At 42.2% G+C, this 17,695-nt stretch overlaps 1 protein-coding gene across 2 annotated transcripts in view; it reads right to left on the reverse strand.

Moving 5' to 3' along the window:
- Nucleotides 1–12,830, reverse strand: part of TOP2B (DNA topoisomerase II beta) — a 60,524-nt gene extending 47,694 nt beyond the window's left edge. Inside the window, exon 1 of one of the 2 annotated variants that reach the window (XM_061464955.1) lies at nucleotides 12,191–12,830. In XM_061464955.1, the coding sequence (XP_061320939.1) occupies nucleotides 12,191–12,244 (54 nt within the window). In that variant the 5' untranslated portion in view covers nucleotides 12,245–12,830. The remainder of the gene's footprint in view (nucleotides 1–12,190) is intronic. The other variant, XM_061464956.1, reaches the window with a different exon arrangement.
- Nucleotides 12,831–17,695: the final 4,865 nt, after the last annotated feature.

A 17,695-nucleotide genomic window follows, 5' to 3' on the forward strand; every position in this document is an offset into this window, starting at 1 on the left:
TCTCTCTATCAGATCCTCCCCAAAGCAGATCACAGAAAGGAGTTCCCAGTAAACTAACACAGAGCTAGTCTCACTCCAGTGAGACTTTTTAATCTGGTTTGAACAATTTTCCCTGGACTCTGAAAGCATCACATTACATGGAGTTTTAGTACATGATTCAGTTACAGAATAGCTTGAGGATGGTCAGATTTCCCCACTATAGAAAACCACAACAGTTAAGGGCTGCCAAAAGGGAAAAAATCTTTCTTTCTTCACTCCCCCACTGCTTCTCTGTTCCACAGAATCATAGAATGCTTAGGATTGGAAATGACCTTAAGATCATCTAGTTCCATCCCCCCTGCTATGGGCAGGGACATCTTCCACTGGACAAGGCTGTCCAAGGCCACCATGCGACCTGGCCTTGAACACTGCCAGAGATGGAGCACTCACAACTTTCTTGGGCAGCCTATTCCAGGGCCTCACCACCCTCACTGTAAACTTTTTTTCCTTATATCCAACCTGTCTCCCCTGTTTAAGTTTCAACCCATTACCATTTGTACTATTGCTACAGATACATAGCAGTTTTCTAGGTACTGGAAGGCTGCTATGAGGTCTCCATACAGCCTTCTCTTCTCCAGGCTGAACAGCCCCAACTTTCTCAGCCTGTCTTTATATGGGAGGTGCTCCAGCCCTCTGATCTTCCTCATGGCCCTCCTCTGGACTTGTTCCAACAGTTCCATGTCCTTCTTATGCTGAGGACACCAGAACTGCACAAAGTACTCCAAGCAGGGTTTCACCAGTGCAGAGTAGAGGGCCAGGATCACCTCCTTCAACCTGCTGATCACACTCCTTTTGATGCAGCCCACAATATGGTTTGTTTCTGGGCTGCGAGTGCATGCTGCTGGCTCATGTTCAGTTTCTTATCAGGCAACACCCCCAAGTCCTTCTCCACAGGGCTGCTCTGAGTCACCTCTCCACCCAAACTGTAGCTGTGCCTGGGATTGCCCCAGCCCAGGTGTAGGACCCTGCACTTGGCATTGTTGAATTTCATGAGGCTGGCATTTGCCACCTCTCAAGAATGTCAAGGCTCCTCCATCAAGGGAAGGGTGGCATCCCTTCCCTCCAGCATGTCAACTGCACCACACAGCTTGGTGTCATCAGCATACTTGCTGAGGGAGCATCAATTCCACTGCCCATGTCAATGACAAAGATGTTGAACAGGATTGGTCTCAACACCAACCCCTGAGGGATTCCACTCCTTACTGGTTTCCACATGGACACCAAGCTGTTGACCACAACTCTCTGCATGCGGCCATCCAGACAGTTCTTTATGCAGCTGATCTTGACTATTTTCTTTAAAAGCAACTAACAACTGCCCATGCGCGAGGACAATTTAACTGAATTTTACTGATAAAAATTTTAAGTGTCTAAAATTTTTTAGGTGTCTATTCACTGACACATTCTATTTCATCACTAAATTTTGATACTGTTTACCCATTAACAAAAAGTACATCTATAGATGCTTTGGTAACAAATTAATCTTTTAAGAATCTGATTTTCCAGCTAAAATTCAGAGGCAAGGACAGAGAAAAAATAAATTACTCTCATAGAAAAGGAATTTATTCACGTTAAAATTCAACACAACTTAAGACATTTTTCTTACAGATCTTAGAACAGTAATCCTTGAAAACAGTGAATGAAGCTGTCTGGTCACTGAATGACCAAATCTGGTCCACTGTTTATCAGAGAACTCATACAACAGCCCTCTACTAGCCAAGAAATCAAAAAGTTAGAGGTACTGACATCAAAGCTTTATGTTATCAGCATTTGGCAGTGCTTTTTTATAACTCAGTGTTTTCTCGTATCCTTGCCCTTTGTAACACTTTGCTGCATCACCAGTTTGAGTGCTGTGAAAGTATTCTAGACTCTCAGCACATTCACTTGTCCCAGTTGCCAAGATTACTTTGAAAGGGAGCAACACAACCTGATAGATCCTTCTGACACAATCTTTGAAACCCATTCAGGCTCTGTGTCAAATATCCCATTCCTGGAACAGCACTGTGATCTTTCTTTCAACACCCTATGGATTCTATGGCCAGCTGAACCCCTCTGTACCACAAGGTATTTTTACTTTGCTGAACTATCTTCAGATTAATAAGCAAACCGTAGAGAATAACTGTAGAAAAAGCTTCAGGAGTGAGCAGGCCAACGTTTAAGACATTCACGCTGCAAGAGAATACACAGAGAGCAAATCAATCAGATCAGCTTTTCAGCCCATGTTAACTGGCATAACACCATGAACAGGAGTCAAGTTGTGATGCAGTAAGGTTAATGAACCCACACATGAAGATTTTATTCTACACAACACTCAAAGCCCACTCTTTTCTAGTAAGCTTGAGGATTACTGGTCATATTATGTTAGTGATAGAGGAAAGCCCAAGCATCACTTATAGAGGTCACTTACCCAGCTACACTCTTCGGTAGGAAGCAATTATTCACTATACAACAGAATCAAATTTTTGAACTCTCATGAGTGTAAGAGCTATCCATGTATTAGGATACCTTTACGTTATTTGCATGTCTACCTTACACTGATGATGAATACCTATGCTAAAACAGCCACATTTTCTGGCATTCTGTATTTTTAAGATCTATTCTTTTTCTTGCACATTAAATATTAATCCAGTGCTCTTAAAAAAAAAAAGCCACAAACCCAAAAATGGAGCTTAACTGCTCAATTCTTACTATTCAACATGCACTGTTCCCCTGGAGATTCTACAAACCTTGAAATCTTTATCAAGTCTCATAAATATACTACATATTCTAGTCTCCATCCTGTACTAACTATATGAGAAAGGAACACCGGTTTTGTGTTCCAGACATATACACAAATTCAGAAGCAGGAAAATGGGCAGCAATTAGGCAAAAAAGCCTGAGCACTGCTCCCTGAGCACTCCTTCCTCAGCCACTCATCCCCCTACATAACTTATTACAAACAGTCTTTCAGGACTGTTCACTAAAAACAAAGCACTGAAAGTCTTGAAGATCATCAAAACTCTACCTTCTCATTTTTTAACTGGCAGGCAGAGGAATTCACCCCTCCATAAAAAGTACCATATAGTAGACTCAAAGTAATTTCAAATACCTTGACATTAATTTTCAAATTGTTCAGCATTTTCATCATCTTCTGTTACCTAACATGCACGTTCCTCACTCAGCTGGAAAAGGAGAAAGTCTACATGGCATAACCTTAAAGATTTAACTAGTAAACATGGTACAACTTTGGATTTGCTTTCTCTCAAGTATCTAGATCACTTCCCTCCCCAGCAAACCCAGGTAAGTAACTACCCCCCACACACACACCAGCTACCTCCTCATGTGCTTTTATAGTCTCTAAATTGTGAGTTTAAAAAAAATCCTCTGGATAACAAAATGGAATAACATTCTCACGTCTTGAAACTGCTCTCCTTCAAGTAACTTGGTTACATTTTACTCCAAGACTGTGATGTAATACTTGAACGTTTTCATGACAATAGTGTAATACAACAGTGGTGTAAAAGACTAAGTTAGGATTACTAAATATTGTCCTACAGAAAACACTACCCCAGCCCAACACAGAGCTCTGTGTTGATGCACAGAAGCAACAGCCTGAATGACTGCATCACTAGATCTCTCTAGCAGTCTAAAATAGTGTTATTTTTTCCCCCCAACACCTTGCAACTTTTGTATCTATATCATGGTAAACAACTACTACAGAAATAAACACAAGACTTTGTGTTTATACACTACTACACTCTCTTCCTTAAAAAGTCAAAATACCCCAGAGCTACCACTTACAGCTGCTTTCTAATATCCCCAGTGAAGCTCATGCTCCCAATTTCTTATAGGGTAAAGATGCTCTTCTGCAGGGGTAACTGCACAATTCTTATAGAAACATTGCATATCAAGTTATCTGGTTGTAAGAGTTTGTGGTTTTGTTTTGTTTTGGCGCTCCCCCCCCCACTTTATATCAGCTTCTTTTGATTTATAAGAAAAGAACTATTTAATGTCACAGCTCCTGCAGTTTTGTCATGACAAGAAAATACTGTTCCTTGCTCTCCCCTTGAAGATTCCTTCACAGATTGAGAAAGCAGGTGTGAGAGGTTTTGGCACCTCACCAAGATATACATTTGTCCAGTTTCTCATGAACCTGTCCTCGCAACTTCTCAACATCTTAAAGAAGGAATAGGAAGCCTCAGGCTAAGCAGGCCCACTCATCCACTAATAAAAAAGTAAAAGAAATCAGTACCTTTTAAAAACACACAGCTTACAATAAAGGAGGACTGCTAAATATATAAATTTCAATTCTACCTCACAAATCAGGAAAAACATGCATAGTAGAATCATAGAATAGTTAGGGTTGAAAAGAACCTTGAGATCATCTAGTTCCAACCACCCTTCCATGGGCAGGGACACCTCACACTATTAGATGAAGTGATTTAATCCTCCTTTGTGCCCTTTTGTTTTTAATAGGTTTTTGAATTATGTCCAAAGAAAAATATATATCTGAAACTTAGGTCTGAACCTCTCAAACATGTTCTAACTCAAGCAGACTTTACACTAACTTTGCTAACACCCTTTTTTATTCTTATTAAAAAAAAAAACCCAAACCAATTGCTTAGATGTTAGTGTAACAAATATACAGATTTATCATTTTAAGAAAATAAAACATTAAAAGCAGTACTTTACTTTCAGTGGCAAGCTGCAATTATATATAAAGTGGAATTGCAGTAAGACTCAGCATTTTTATAAAGCTTTGTTAAATGAAACTAGATGAGCAGATATTGAAAAAGTTTAACAACACTGACTTCAAAACATAACAGACGGACTCAATAGATAAGAGTAACAGCATTTATAACCACAGTGAAGTTTTAAAGCCAGCAGATCTGATCCTCACTTCTCAGGAGGGATCTTTCCCTGCACTTCACATCAACCTTTTGAGTCTTTATTACTGAACTATCTGGAAAAAAAAACACCAAAAACAAAAGACAAAACAGCAAGGAAACAGTTTTGAACAAAATTTACTAGGAAATAGTCTATGACTTTGCTTCTGAGAAGCACTTTTCTTCCATGTTCATAAAACCAGCAAATGTTTGTATGTTAAATCTTGACACCTTAGTTTGTTGCTATAACTTAAGTTATACTTCAAATTTCAGTATTTATTTTCAAAGTTCTGTAAAAAACATTTTACATGAGTTAATATCAGCTTTAAATTTTGGATATAAGTATTAAAATACATTCTTCCAAAATACGTAGGTTTCACTACAGGCACTTGAGAAGACACCAGTAGGTCTCCAAGCATACAATTGTCAAGAAAGGCTTCTTCACAGTTATCCACATTTAGAATGACATATTTTTTCTTAATCTGCTTAAAAACACTTCTAAACTGCCTGTATAGTGCAGAATAATATTTTCTTTGCAGGTGACTTGCTAAAAATAACAATTTCTTTTGATGAGGAAAATTAAGTTTCCTGTACCAGTTTTCATTTCCAAGCTCTCTCCATATAGTCTATAATATACATAAAACTAACTCCTCATGAGTGGAATCACTCATCTCAGTCAACTAAGACTCACATGTGCTGCTTTTAACTAACTGAAACAAAGGCATTTGAAGACTGCTTCTGCACATAGACATACAAGACAGTTTATATGCAAGGTAAAAATCTAATTCTGGAAAATAAAGTCTATGAAAATAAAATACCAGATTTAACTTATAATTTTTTTCAACCCTAAACTGCCTACCTTAGATTATTTACATGCTCTTTTATTTGGAGAGGTTACTTTATCTGTCCAAATAAAGTAATTCCTTACTATTTCATAAAGCGTGGATATTATAAATCAACATATACACACAAAAATCTAGATAGAACATCAACAGAGGACACATACTTGAATGTATACCTTCCTCACCAAGCACCTAAAGTAATCACCCATGTTGTTTTTTTTTAAAATGAATTCCCCCACCCACAAGATACACATTCCTTCCTAGAGCTTATCACAATCTAGTTCCCCACTTCTACACATTCAGCATTCTTTCATCTACACCAGAACAAGTTTTCCCCCCAGCTCAAAATTCAGAGAATGAAGATGTGAATTAAGCTGTAAGACTGGCACAGTTGCAGTCAAAGTGTTAGCCCTGATCTTGTTCCATTGCCAAGCCTCTACCTGCTATCACTTCTGTCACTTTGATCCTGCATTATTCAGGTCTCTAACACTGAGAAGATTGGACCAGTAAGAGGACCACAAAAGTATTTCACTGGACAGTGGTATGAAGGGTAGAAGACAAGATATAATAACTGCCATTTGGCAGGCAAGCCATAACAGTGAACAAATCCCTCCTTAGAACTATTGTGTCCGACTTACCAAATAAAGCCACAAACATTTCCCTCTAGCACTAGAATTATTCAGGAGTCATCATATCTCTGCAATACTGCTTCCTTAAGGGCACCAGAATCAGAAATTCAACAAGAGCAAGACAGAAAGCTGCTTTGCCTTGACTGTGAATACACTACATAACTCAAAGACTAGAAAATACATCATGCTTAATAAATGTAAATAACAACATATTGAGGCACCTATTTCAGGCCTGACCTCCCTTCTACTGTATAACAAAAAAGAAGGGAGGGGTACAATGACACACAGGGCACACAAAAACCCCAAAGAGCTCTCTGGTCAATGTACTAGAAAAGAAAAGGTAAGCAATCATCAAGAGCAAGAAAGGAGCACTGAAACAAGACTTCACAACCAAATAAGGGGTTTTTCTCCCCTTTGCAGACACCACAATATAGCAGAGGAAAGATAAGACAGTAAAACTAATAGTATACTTAACAACTGTTACGCATCACAAGCATGTTCTAGGCCTAGCTTCAGACATCAAAGAAACAGTTCAAAGAAACTAAAAAAAACCCCCGATTCCAAGCTTTAACCTGGGTCTACAGATAGACCAGTAACATACTATAGTTCTTGGGCACCCTGTCATAACCAGAAATTCTTCCTGCAAGCATTATACTGTCAGAAGAAGGGAACTCCTGTCTTGCTCCTACCCAAAAGCCCCTGCTCCTGAATTGAAGCAACAGTTTAAGTTCAGCATACACCAATGATGGGCAGATCCCTCGTGCAGGAGAGACCTAATTCATATTTCAGGTGTAAAAACTTACCTATAGATTTAGAAACCACCTAGCGCAGAATCCATGACGAGTGAATTATGACTGGAAAATATCAGGCATTACTCAAAAGAAAGGTTTCAATCCTCCCAAAACAAATTATTAAAAGCCAAGTCAAACTGAAAACTATCCTTACGTTACAGTTAAGAGCATTTGTTTTCAAATGAAATGATAAAAGAAAGACAAGGACAGTTTAACAGAATTTTCACTTACCAATACACACCTACAATATTTAGTCAAGCCAAGGATGAACCAGCATAAAACAAATATATACATATTTTCCATTCTGCTCCATTCAAGGAGCACACATCTGGGTTTTTTTTTTTTGTTATTGCTTTTGTTGGGATTTTTCTTTTTGTTGGTTTATTTTTTAATTAAGGTCATATTAACACTCAGTATATATTCAATTTAACATTTCCTAGAAATGAAATCTATTTTGCAAAGGGCAGGAAAATGGAAGCGGCATCCAAAGCCTTCAATACTTATCAAGAGACTTAGCTTTCACTTATCAGGCTTGTGTAGCTCTTAGAGTCAATGACAAGCCTTGAAAACATTGACAGAAGTAACTCATGAAGTACTGATTATTGGAAACACTTTAGCTTTGTGGGCATTACTGTTGTATCAGAACCAACACACTTCAGTGCTATTTGCAGTGACTTTACTTTTACTATAAAGAGGCATATTTATTAAAAAATAAAAAGTACTATTACTGTACTAGTACAACAGCTTATTTTCTGTAGTCCATAAACACACAAAGGCTGAAGAATTACTTTTTTTGTTCAGAGATTTTCTAGCATTAGAAAATGTTATTATGTTTCACCAATGAAAAGTCCTCTAGTTACAAATCCATGCTTTTGTAACTAATTCTTAATACAACTTAACACTTTTGCGGGTGACCCTTGGGAATCATCCACCAAAAGTAATTAATATCGATCTCTTGGTCAAAACTCCCCCTTGCACCTACTGTTAAGAGTAAGGAGCTCCAAGTTGATCCAATGAAATCAACCAGATGAAAAAAAATGTTCCTCAAAAAGTAACTAGTACATTTGATAAATCAGAGGTTATCTTGGTTTATTTTCAGTTCTATAATGATAAATAATCCTCCCAGTAAACATGCTGGAATTACAGAACGGGTTGGAAGTGACCTTAAGATCACCTGCCACAGGCAGGGTCACCTTCCACTAGAAAGGATTGCTCCAAACCAAGTCCAACCTGACCTTGAACACAGCCCAGGATGGAACAGCTTCTTTGGGCAATCTGCGCCAGTGCCTCCCCACCCTCACAGGGAAGAGTTTATTCCTAATGTCTAATCTAAATATCCCCTCTTTCAATTTAAAGCCATTCCCCCTTAGCCTGTGCCTATATGCCCTTGCAAGAAGTCCCTCTCCATTTTTCCAGAGGCCCCTTTAGGTGCTGGTCAACTGTTACAAGGTTTCCCCAGTCTTCTCTTCTCCAGGCTGAACAAACCCAGGCCTCTCAGCCTGTATACTCTTAATAGCAGAGGTGCTCCAGATCATCCTCATGGCCATCCTCTGGACTTCTTGAGCACACCCACATCCCTCTTGTACTGGGGGCCCCAGACCTGAACGCAGTACTGCAGGTGGGGTCCCACCAGAGCAGAGCAGAGAGATTCACCATCCTCAACCTGCTGGTCACACTCCTTTTGATGCAGCCCTCCATAAAGTTGGCTTTCTGGGCTGAAAGTACACACTGATAGACTGTGTTTAGCTTCTTATCAACCAACACTCCCAAGTCCTTCTCCACAGGGCTGCTCTGAATCCATTCTCCACTCAGCCTTCAGTTTTGCTTGGGATTTCCCCAACCCAGGTACAGGACCTTGCATTTGACCTTGTTGAACTTCAAGAGGTTTTCGCTGGCCCACCTCTCCAGCCTCAGGTCTCTCTGGATGGCATCTCTTCCCTCCAGCATGCTGACTGCATCACATAGCTTGGTGTTGTAAGCAAACTTCTTGGAGGTGCATCAATCCCATTGTCCATGTAACCAACAAAGATGTTGAACAGTACTCTTCCCAGTACCAACCCCTGAGGAATGCCATGTGTCACTGATCTCCACTTGGATATTGAGCTGTTGGTCACAGTTCTTTGACTGCAACCATCTAGCCAACTCTTTATCCACCAATTGGTCCACCCACCTCTCTGATGATGCTCCATACCTCTCCAGTTTAGAGATAAGGATGCTGTGTGGGACAGCATCAAATGCCTTGCATAAGTCCAGGTAAATGACATTGGTCACTCTTCCCTTATCCACTAATGCCATGCCCCCACTATAGAAGGCCAATATTTAATTTATATACTCTCATGTGTCCCCATCACTGGTGATTGTGCTTACTTATCAGCTAGCCATTGCTAGTTACATTTCTTCAGGTTCTGTTTCAGGTAGCTGAAAACACAGATCACTTGCTCTTTGTTTCCATGAGCATTTAATTCATCTTGCTTTTAAAAGTAGGTGTCACCTGATGCTTGTATGATGCATATGAAATTCAGCTCTAAGGTAAATTTTCTACCCTTCCTTTTCCACAACTGCATTTAATTATTTCTTAGTTAGCTGAACCAATGAACAACTATGCTGTTTAAATCGGAACCAAAGCTAAATTATACATACAACTCTTTATCAAGATGTGAGCATGAGGTTATATATATAGGATTTACTACGTTGATACACAAGTTAACATCCCACCAAGTTTTGAATGTTTTCTCATCTTTAGAGCTAGACTTACTTCTGTTACCTTTAAATTGTTCAACTCAGTTCTATTAAGAAACCACTAACAATACAAAATACTTTACTCAGAAAGTAAGCATCTTAGTGGTTTCAACACACTAGTAAGGGAACTACAAAAAAAAAAAAAAAAAAAATCAGGATACTTTCAAAACAACTTACAACGAAATAGCAAGTAGCTGGATATCCAGCAGATATATGGCAAGCAGACTGAAAACAGATGGCTGAAACCATTACTGTCCCTAGGTCTGTACCTCTTATTCTCAAGGCCAGCATATGACATCTACTCATGAACCAACACTTTTTTTAAGCCTGGCACACTAAACCAATTGATACCCACTGCCCCATCCATTTTAGTGCCACAACATTGGGTTTTTGTATGTCAGTGTTTTAAAACTGACATTGAACAGGCCTGGCTTCAGGAACTGGCTCAAAAGTCCATCTTCAGCACTTAAAATGCATGTGAAAGAAAGAAACAGCATTCGACTGTTTTCTGAAAAAAAACGTGAACAGTTTTAACTAAAATTCTCATTATTACCCTACAAATACTCTAAGTGGACAAAAATATTTTTTACTGCTTTTAGAGCAGGAAAAGTTTGATTGCTTCCAGTTGTAGGACACTGTTGACTCACCATAATTTAATCCCCATTACATTTAAGAACATTTCATTAAAAATGCCTACTCACTGATTTTCACACCCATTCTGCAGTTTTCTATATAAGCTGTAAAACTTTCAATTACATGGTCCAACCTACCTGGCAAAAACCTTAATTCTGAAGTGCTATCCAAAGGCCACAGTTGCTAAAGATCACACAGTATTGCAGGAGGGAGAATAATTTTAGTTTCTCTACTTCGGCTGTTCCCATAGCTAAACTGCCTAATTTCAAGTGGTCCACCCAGAAACTTGCTCATTTTTTAATATACCTTTCCACACTGCCAGCTTCCTAAAATGAAACAGAATTACCAACATAAAACACAGCAATTAGAATCACAGTACTAGTCCATCATAATATACAGGACAAAGTTCACCCCAGTAATACTCTTCACATTCTTTTCCAACAGCTCAAAGACTTAGACACAACTGAAAAACAAGTTTGATATAATTTTCTTCAACAAGACTTTTTAAAAGTTCCCAACTCTGTAAAGCATATGCATCTGATTAAAGATGCAACTACCTCACCATCTATCTACCTAGATACACCATCTCCTGCTTAATCATTACAGAAGTTACCCTCTTTTGAGCCCTATGCTGAGCAAGAGAACAGCATGGAAGTTACTGACTGGCTGAACCAGACCCCTTCAGGTCATCTTTGCTCCTCTTTCTTCAGGTCTTACCAAAACTAAAGAGCATGCACTCTTGCTACAGACAAGGAGAACATCCCTCTGCACTGTGAGCCAGGGCTAATGCTCTCAAAGGCCTGTAAGTGGTTCAAAGGAATTCACCAGTTATACAGTCAGTTACCACCCCCTCAAATCTTACTACTTCTGACCAGTCCATGAAATGCAGTAAAGAAAAAATATCCAACACATACAAAAAAAAAAACCACCATCAACCAAAATAAAAACAAAACTTAACAAAAGCCAAACAACCCAAACAAACAAAACACACCCTCTTGCCCCTGTTACATCTACAATTTCTGGAAGATAAAAGTTAAATTTCAAGAGACAATAGCAAGCACACAGCTCCATCCCCCTGAATATCTCCGCAAACCTCCTCCTTACCCATCTCTGAAACTCATGAACTTCAGGCTTTCAGATAGTTGGGGGAAAAAGCCAGAATCAAGACATATCCCCTTTGGGAGTCCACAAAGACTTTGCTCTAGCATCAAGAGGCAGTAACTGCGACTTTCATGGGACGACAGACAGCCCACACCTCACTCTAGAGAACATAACTTCAAACCAGCCCTACCGACCCACCCGCTGCCCCCAAAGCAGTAGGTTCCTTCATATCCGTTTGCTCACGGACTAACAACATCTTCCCTACAGTCCCGAGCGCCCCGAGGGGCCCCCCAAGGCTGCAAGCTCCCCTCATGCCAGGCCCACCACAATCGCAAGCCCAGGCTGTCTTCTCCCTCTACTTCCACTCCCTGTACCCCGGACCTCTCCACCGAGCGACTCTACAGCTGTTCCCCTTTCAAACCAGCCGACAGTGTCTTCCCCGTTTAAAAGCCAACCCGTGCTCTTTACACACACACTCAAGGGGCGCAAAAAGAAATAATTATCATTTAAACCAGCAAACCCCACTACCACCAAAACACAATCCCACAACTTACCACCCAAGTCAGTCCCCCGCTGCCGCCGCCACCGCCTCCTCCAGACGTTGCCATTTTCTACCCGTTTCTCCTCTGCCGAAGTGAGGGCGCAAGGAGGCAACCGAAGAGGGCCGGCACCGAGCCTCGCAGCGCAGCAACCAGCGGCGCGGCCGCCCTTCGCGCTTCGCCCTGGCTTCTCAGGCACTGCGCGGGCCCTCACACACGCACACCCCACACAGGCACCCCGACAGCTCCACACCCCCTTCGGCCCGGCTCCTAGTTCATGTCGGCAAGCGCAGCTGAAGCGAAGGAAAATAGTCCGCTGAGATAGGCTCCCAGGGGCAGAAAAGCGCAGAGCCGAGGGAGGAAGGGCAAGCGAGGGGCCGCGCCGCCCCCACAAAAGCACCCTTCCGCCGCCAGCACTCGAACTCGAGGCCCGGAGGCAGCGGGGGAGCCCGGCCGGGCCTGCGGCTCTCGCTAGTTTAAAGGGACTGACGGTTCTTTTACCTCACGGCGGCAACAACAGCCGCCGCTACAGCCGCCGTAGCGCTGCTTCCCTCCTCCTCCTCCTCCTCAGCCCCGGGCCCTCCCCTCACGCAGTCACAAAGGCCCGGAAAATAGATTAAGAATAAAATCTTCCCTTCGCCCGCGCACCAGCACGCTCGTACCCGCGCAGCCCCCACCCCCCTCACACACACACACACACACACGCCGACGCCAGGAGCTGGCCCGGCCCTCCTTCCTTTCCTTTCCTTTCCTCGCCTCTTCCCGTCCCGTCCCGGTGCCACTCCTCCCCGCTACCGCCACTACCCCGCGCTCAGACAATAAGTGCACAGCCCCCGTCCGGCATCAGCGTCGCTGCCGCCTACCCAGCACAACCGGCCCGGGCCACCTTCCCCCCCCCCTTTCCCTCCCTTCCTCCCTGCGCCCCGAGCCGAGGAGCCAATCATGCGCCGGAGGCGGGCAGCCTGGGAGGGTTGCTGACCAATCGGAGAGTCGAAAGGAGCCGCTGCTGTGAGACGTCACTACGGGTGGCAACAGGGAGGGAGCCGTGCCGCCGCGCGGGGGCGCTGTGAGGGAGGGAGGGAGCGACAGGGAGGAGCAGGCGGGACAGCGCCCGCCTTCCCACAGAGCAAAACTGCTCGTGCGGGGTGCGCGGGGCACGGCCGTCCCTTGCCCCGAGTCTTCAAGGGGATGCTGACAGGCGCGGGTGGGCAAGACGTGGTGCTGTCAATAGGAGAGGCGTCCGGGGCATGGTGGAACCATTAAAGGATAGAGCTCTACCCGCTTTCAGTCAGCTCCGACCCCGATCCATCCCCGCTGCCGCGGCTGTGCCCTGAGGGTGTGCCAGCGGGATTGAAGTCCTGATGCTCCGGGCAGGAGTTTGTTGATAAACCACTGCCCTCTTCTGGGCTGTGGTAATCACCATGGGGAGCTCTTCGCCTCGGAGGCCTCAAAGAACTTTGTTCTGCTACTACCATGAATGCTTTCAAGCATCACCAATGTGTTGAGCCTTCTTTCTATCAGCGATACGTTGCCTTTCTCTAGGGTAGCATACTGTTGTGCAGGCTGTGCAAGACTACACGTTCAAAGGTATTGTCAAAGCATGATGTCTCTCCAAGTCACCCTCTGGAATTGCCTGCCTCCCTCCACCAACTCAGGAGAGAGCCTGCACTACTCACTTTGGCTTCAGATCTAACTTCTAGGCATGTAACCTTAGGTGGGATAATCTTTGTGTAATAGCATCATATCAGTGAATGAAAACCAAAAAAGACCTACCTTTGTTGGTTTTAACACTGCTAGGAAGCATAAATTCTACTGTGTTCCATACAAGCCCTGTTCTAAAATATTTGCTGTTTTGAAAAGAAATATCCCGTGGTATAACTTAGCATCTATTTCCTAGGCCTAAATGTGTATGTAGCCCCAAACTCATGGTATTTTAGGTACAAGCATGAAATATATTTACAGTTTAAGATACCACCAAAAGTAAAATGCATATGATGGTAAATACTATGGTCATAGATTTCTGACAGGCTTAAAAAGATGTTTCCCAACATGCAGCGTCTCAATTAGTATCTTTCATTTTGCTGCATGAAATGCGAAGGCCTGCCTCATCCAGCCTGCTCTGCTTCTTGAATTATTCCCCATGTAAAATCACAAAAGAAGGGATTAGCAGGAGCCCTGAATCTGAGTTAGTATACAAATTGGAATCTGAAGAGAATCATTTTGACTGAGTAGTAATATAGATTTTCCGTTTTGCAAAATGCTTTCCTAAGAAATGAATGGATTGGAAATGGGGCAGCTGCCTTTGAGGAGTCAGTTGTAACGTTCAACTATGCCTCCAGGGAAGGATCAGAAGAATTTCTAGTAAGTATTGCTTATTTAGCATAATTTTACTCTGCCAGTTTCTAAGGAACCTATTAAACTAATATCTAAGTGCTGCACAGAGATTACAGAAAATAATGGCAGCTGCCTGGAAGGGACAGTAAGTTGTCTGTTCTAACCCCAGTTTTATTGCAGACACATGAACGTCTGAGCTGTAGGCTGTGTTTTCTTCCACTTCGGGCAAAATAAGAAAAAGAGTGTTTCTTGCAGAACAAGAATGAGGTAACACTTGCAGGGCTCTGCCTAGTGCTTGAGAGTTTTGGGCTTGCTGATTAGAATGGTGTTTGGGTTTTTCCCAACTCTCGAATGTATATGTAAGACCTGTTAAAATGATTCATATATAGTGAAACAGGACTGCTGCAATGAGTATCAGAAGGACTAGAGAAAACAGAATGAGTGCATCTGTTCAAAGCTTTTTGCATGGGTAGAGAACCATTAATGTATACAGCAGAAATAGAACAAATCACAAATATTAGTGTACTATGTTCTCGTTAGTCCAGCAGTTTAGTAAATAGGTCATTCTTAATGTGGGAAGTGTGCCTTTTCCAACCATTTATCCTGAGCCAAGTAGTAGATAGTGATCTACCTTGAAGACAGCCAATTCTATACACATTAGAGAAGGACAGAGGGAGTTTCATCCTGGCAGCTGCTGATCTGTGAATGTGCATGGTTAGACTTGTTCAGCTTATATATGATGCTGGAGTAAATGTAGGTGGCTATGCTGACGTTCCTCCAAGCATTTTTAGTCTTCTTTTAAATTCCTTACACTACAGTGTACATTCCACACTTTATAAACATATGTATATTGTATAATGTATAAACACACATTGTATATTTTAACATAAAATGTTTATTTTTTTAAAAAAGTCCATATCCTACAGCATTTTAAAATAATGTCATCATAGTTCAGTACTGTAATTGTGAAAGAGCTGTTCAGATTATTGAGTGGGCTTGTGGTAGTGCAATATGTCAGTTATTAACATACTCATACTGCCTTGATTGTGAATGAATTTCAGGCCATGGTTCCAAGGCATTTAAGAAGAAGTCTATCCATTGCTGGATCATGTAAAGATATACATATAGCCAGGTCATGTGTATTTATACAACTGTATCTCAAAAACTTTTCTGAACTAGTAAGAGCACACATTAGTGGTTTTCTGTGGGTGTACACTGTCAATGCCTGATACTGTCATCTGAACTGTGTCCAGGGCTTACCCACCTGCCTGATGTATTCTTGGCATGCTTGTCAGTAGCTGTTACTAGGGCAAGACCGGTCTCAAAAAACATCAGGACATTTTCCATTTTAATCCTCCAAGAACAACATGATGGCTTGGCATAGGGCTTGGACCTTGCGTACCCTTCAATTATTCCCTTGTAACTAACCTGTTAATTGCTGTGCCACTGCTGAGGTATGGAGAACTTTCCAGCTGTGAGTGCTCCTGACAGGGTGCTGTTGGGGAGAAGGTGCAGCAGAAGCCCTGGGTTAGCTGTGGGAACCCCAGGGCCTCGTGCCTGGACTACCCACTGCATGGCTGGGACTGCTGTACTGGTTCATCCAACTTTCTTCTGGACCACACCACCTCCTTTATTGCAGAAGAAGCAGGTTTTGTTAGAGACTGTCACGCTGGACATCATGCTGCATTCTCTCCTGAACAACAGGGAAGTCATGTCACTTTCAACATTAAATATCTGTGACTCCAGGAGCTTTAGTATCCAAATCCATCTAGTCTCCTCACTGTCAATTCAGTCTTAAACTGTGACACACTTTCACTGAGCAGCAAAACAGGGTTGTTAAGGCAGGAGCTGGTTATAGAAATTACACACATTTGTACTGAAATTACTTGTCTAGGAAAAAGCTTCCTTGTGCGGTGACCACACGGGACAAGAGAAGGTGCATGCACATATAAAGCAAAGGAGGCTGAGCTGGCCCTGCTCAGGACAAATTCTTATTATGAATAAAATTAACATCCATGCTAGTAACATCCGAGATTTTTAAATGATTGGTGGCAGTGGAAAGAGCTACAAATGCTCAGCAGGCAAAGACAATGGCAAGAAACACAATAGAGAAGGCAATGCTTTTGAAGATCTGTGCCGAACATACACAGCACAGAAATAGCCATCAGCCAAGTTATACTGAGCTGAGAGGAAGGTTGCTGCAATCATTTGGAGGCTGGGAATCACGAACTTTGTTGTGGTGGTGTTAATTAGCACTGAAAATGCAAACAGCCACCGGGTTTTGGACATGCCGTGCCATGCCATTCAGAAAATCCCTGCCTCCCTTGAGCTCAGGGTGATGAAAACAATGAAGCATGTTAGGCTTTTCTCACTTGGGTAGCTTTTGTGTGAGTTAACCATGTATCCCCTTCCTTCCTGTCCCTCTGTTCCAGCTCCCCTGAAATGGAACTCTCTTTTTCCAAAGGGGAATATCTTTCTGTCTAACACATGTAGTTTTTTTCCTAGCAGTTCACCCAAGACTCTTCAGGCAAGAATATGTGAGTGATGATTCATTTTTACCCAGCAAGACTCCTCTTGCTCATTGAAGGTCTGCATTACTAGTATATTTGTTCAGCCTTCCAGACTGAAATCTATGATGGATCCAGAGTGTGTATCAAGACTGCTTTCTAATAGCAGAAAGCCATGCTTACTCATTCCTGGGATGATAGGAGGGTGAAGGAGTTGTTACTATACAAGACATGCGTGGACATGTTGAATCTGTGGGGAAAAGTGATGACTGACATAGCCAACAGAGAAGCCCACTATTCTGGAAAGTATCTAAACAGATCATATCTGGCTCTCTTAAGCTAAAATTCAGTCACCTCTGTTACATTAACTCTGGTTTGATATACAATTAGTAATTACATGGGGGGTGAGGGGTAGAATCATAGAACCATAGAATAGTTAGGGTTGTAAGGACCACCGTGTTGTAAGGTCATCTTGTTGCAACCCCCTGCCATGGGCAGGGATGCCTCACACTAGACCATGTCACCCAAGGCTCCGTCCAACCTGGCAAGTTCTCCTGCATAGCTTCATTTTACCCACCAGTTTTGACTGGAATCAATGACAACTGGGTCAGGATGTGCATTCGCATTTCCTTCCTCAAAACTGAGCTGTGTGGTTCTTGTGGTGATGCAGGAAGAGAAA

Source organism: Pezoporus flaviventris, unplaced genomic scaffold (genome assembly GCF_033815535.1).
Source record: "Pezoporus flaviventris isolate CSIRO_AGI_PZ_B2104156 unplaced genomic scaffold, CSIRO_AGI_Pfla_v1 ptg000037l, whole genome shotgun sequence".
Classification (NCBI taxonomy): Eukaryota; Metazoa; Chordata; class Aves; order Psittaciformes; family Psittacidae; genus Pezoporus; species Pezoporus flaviventris.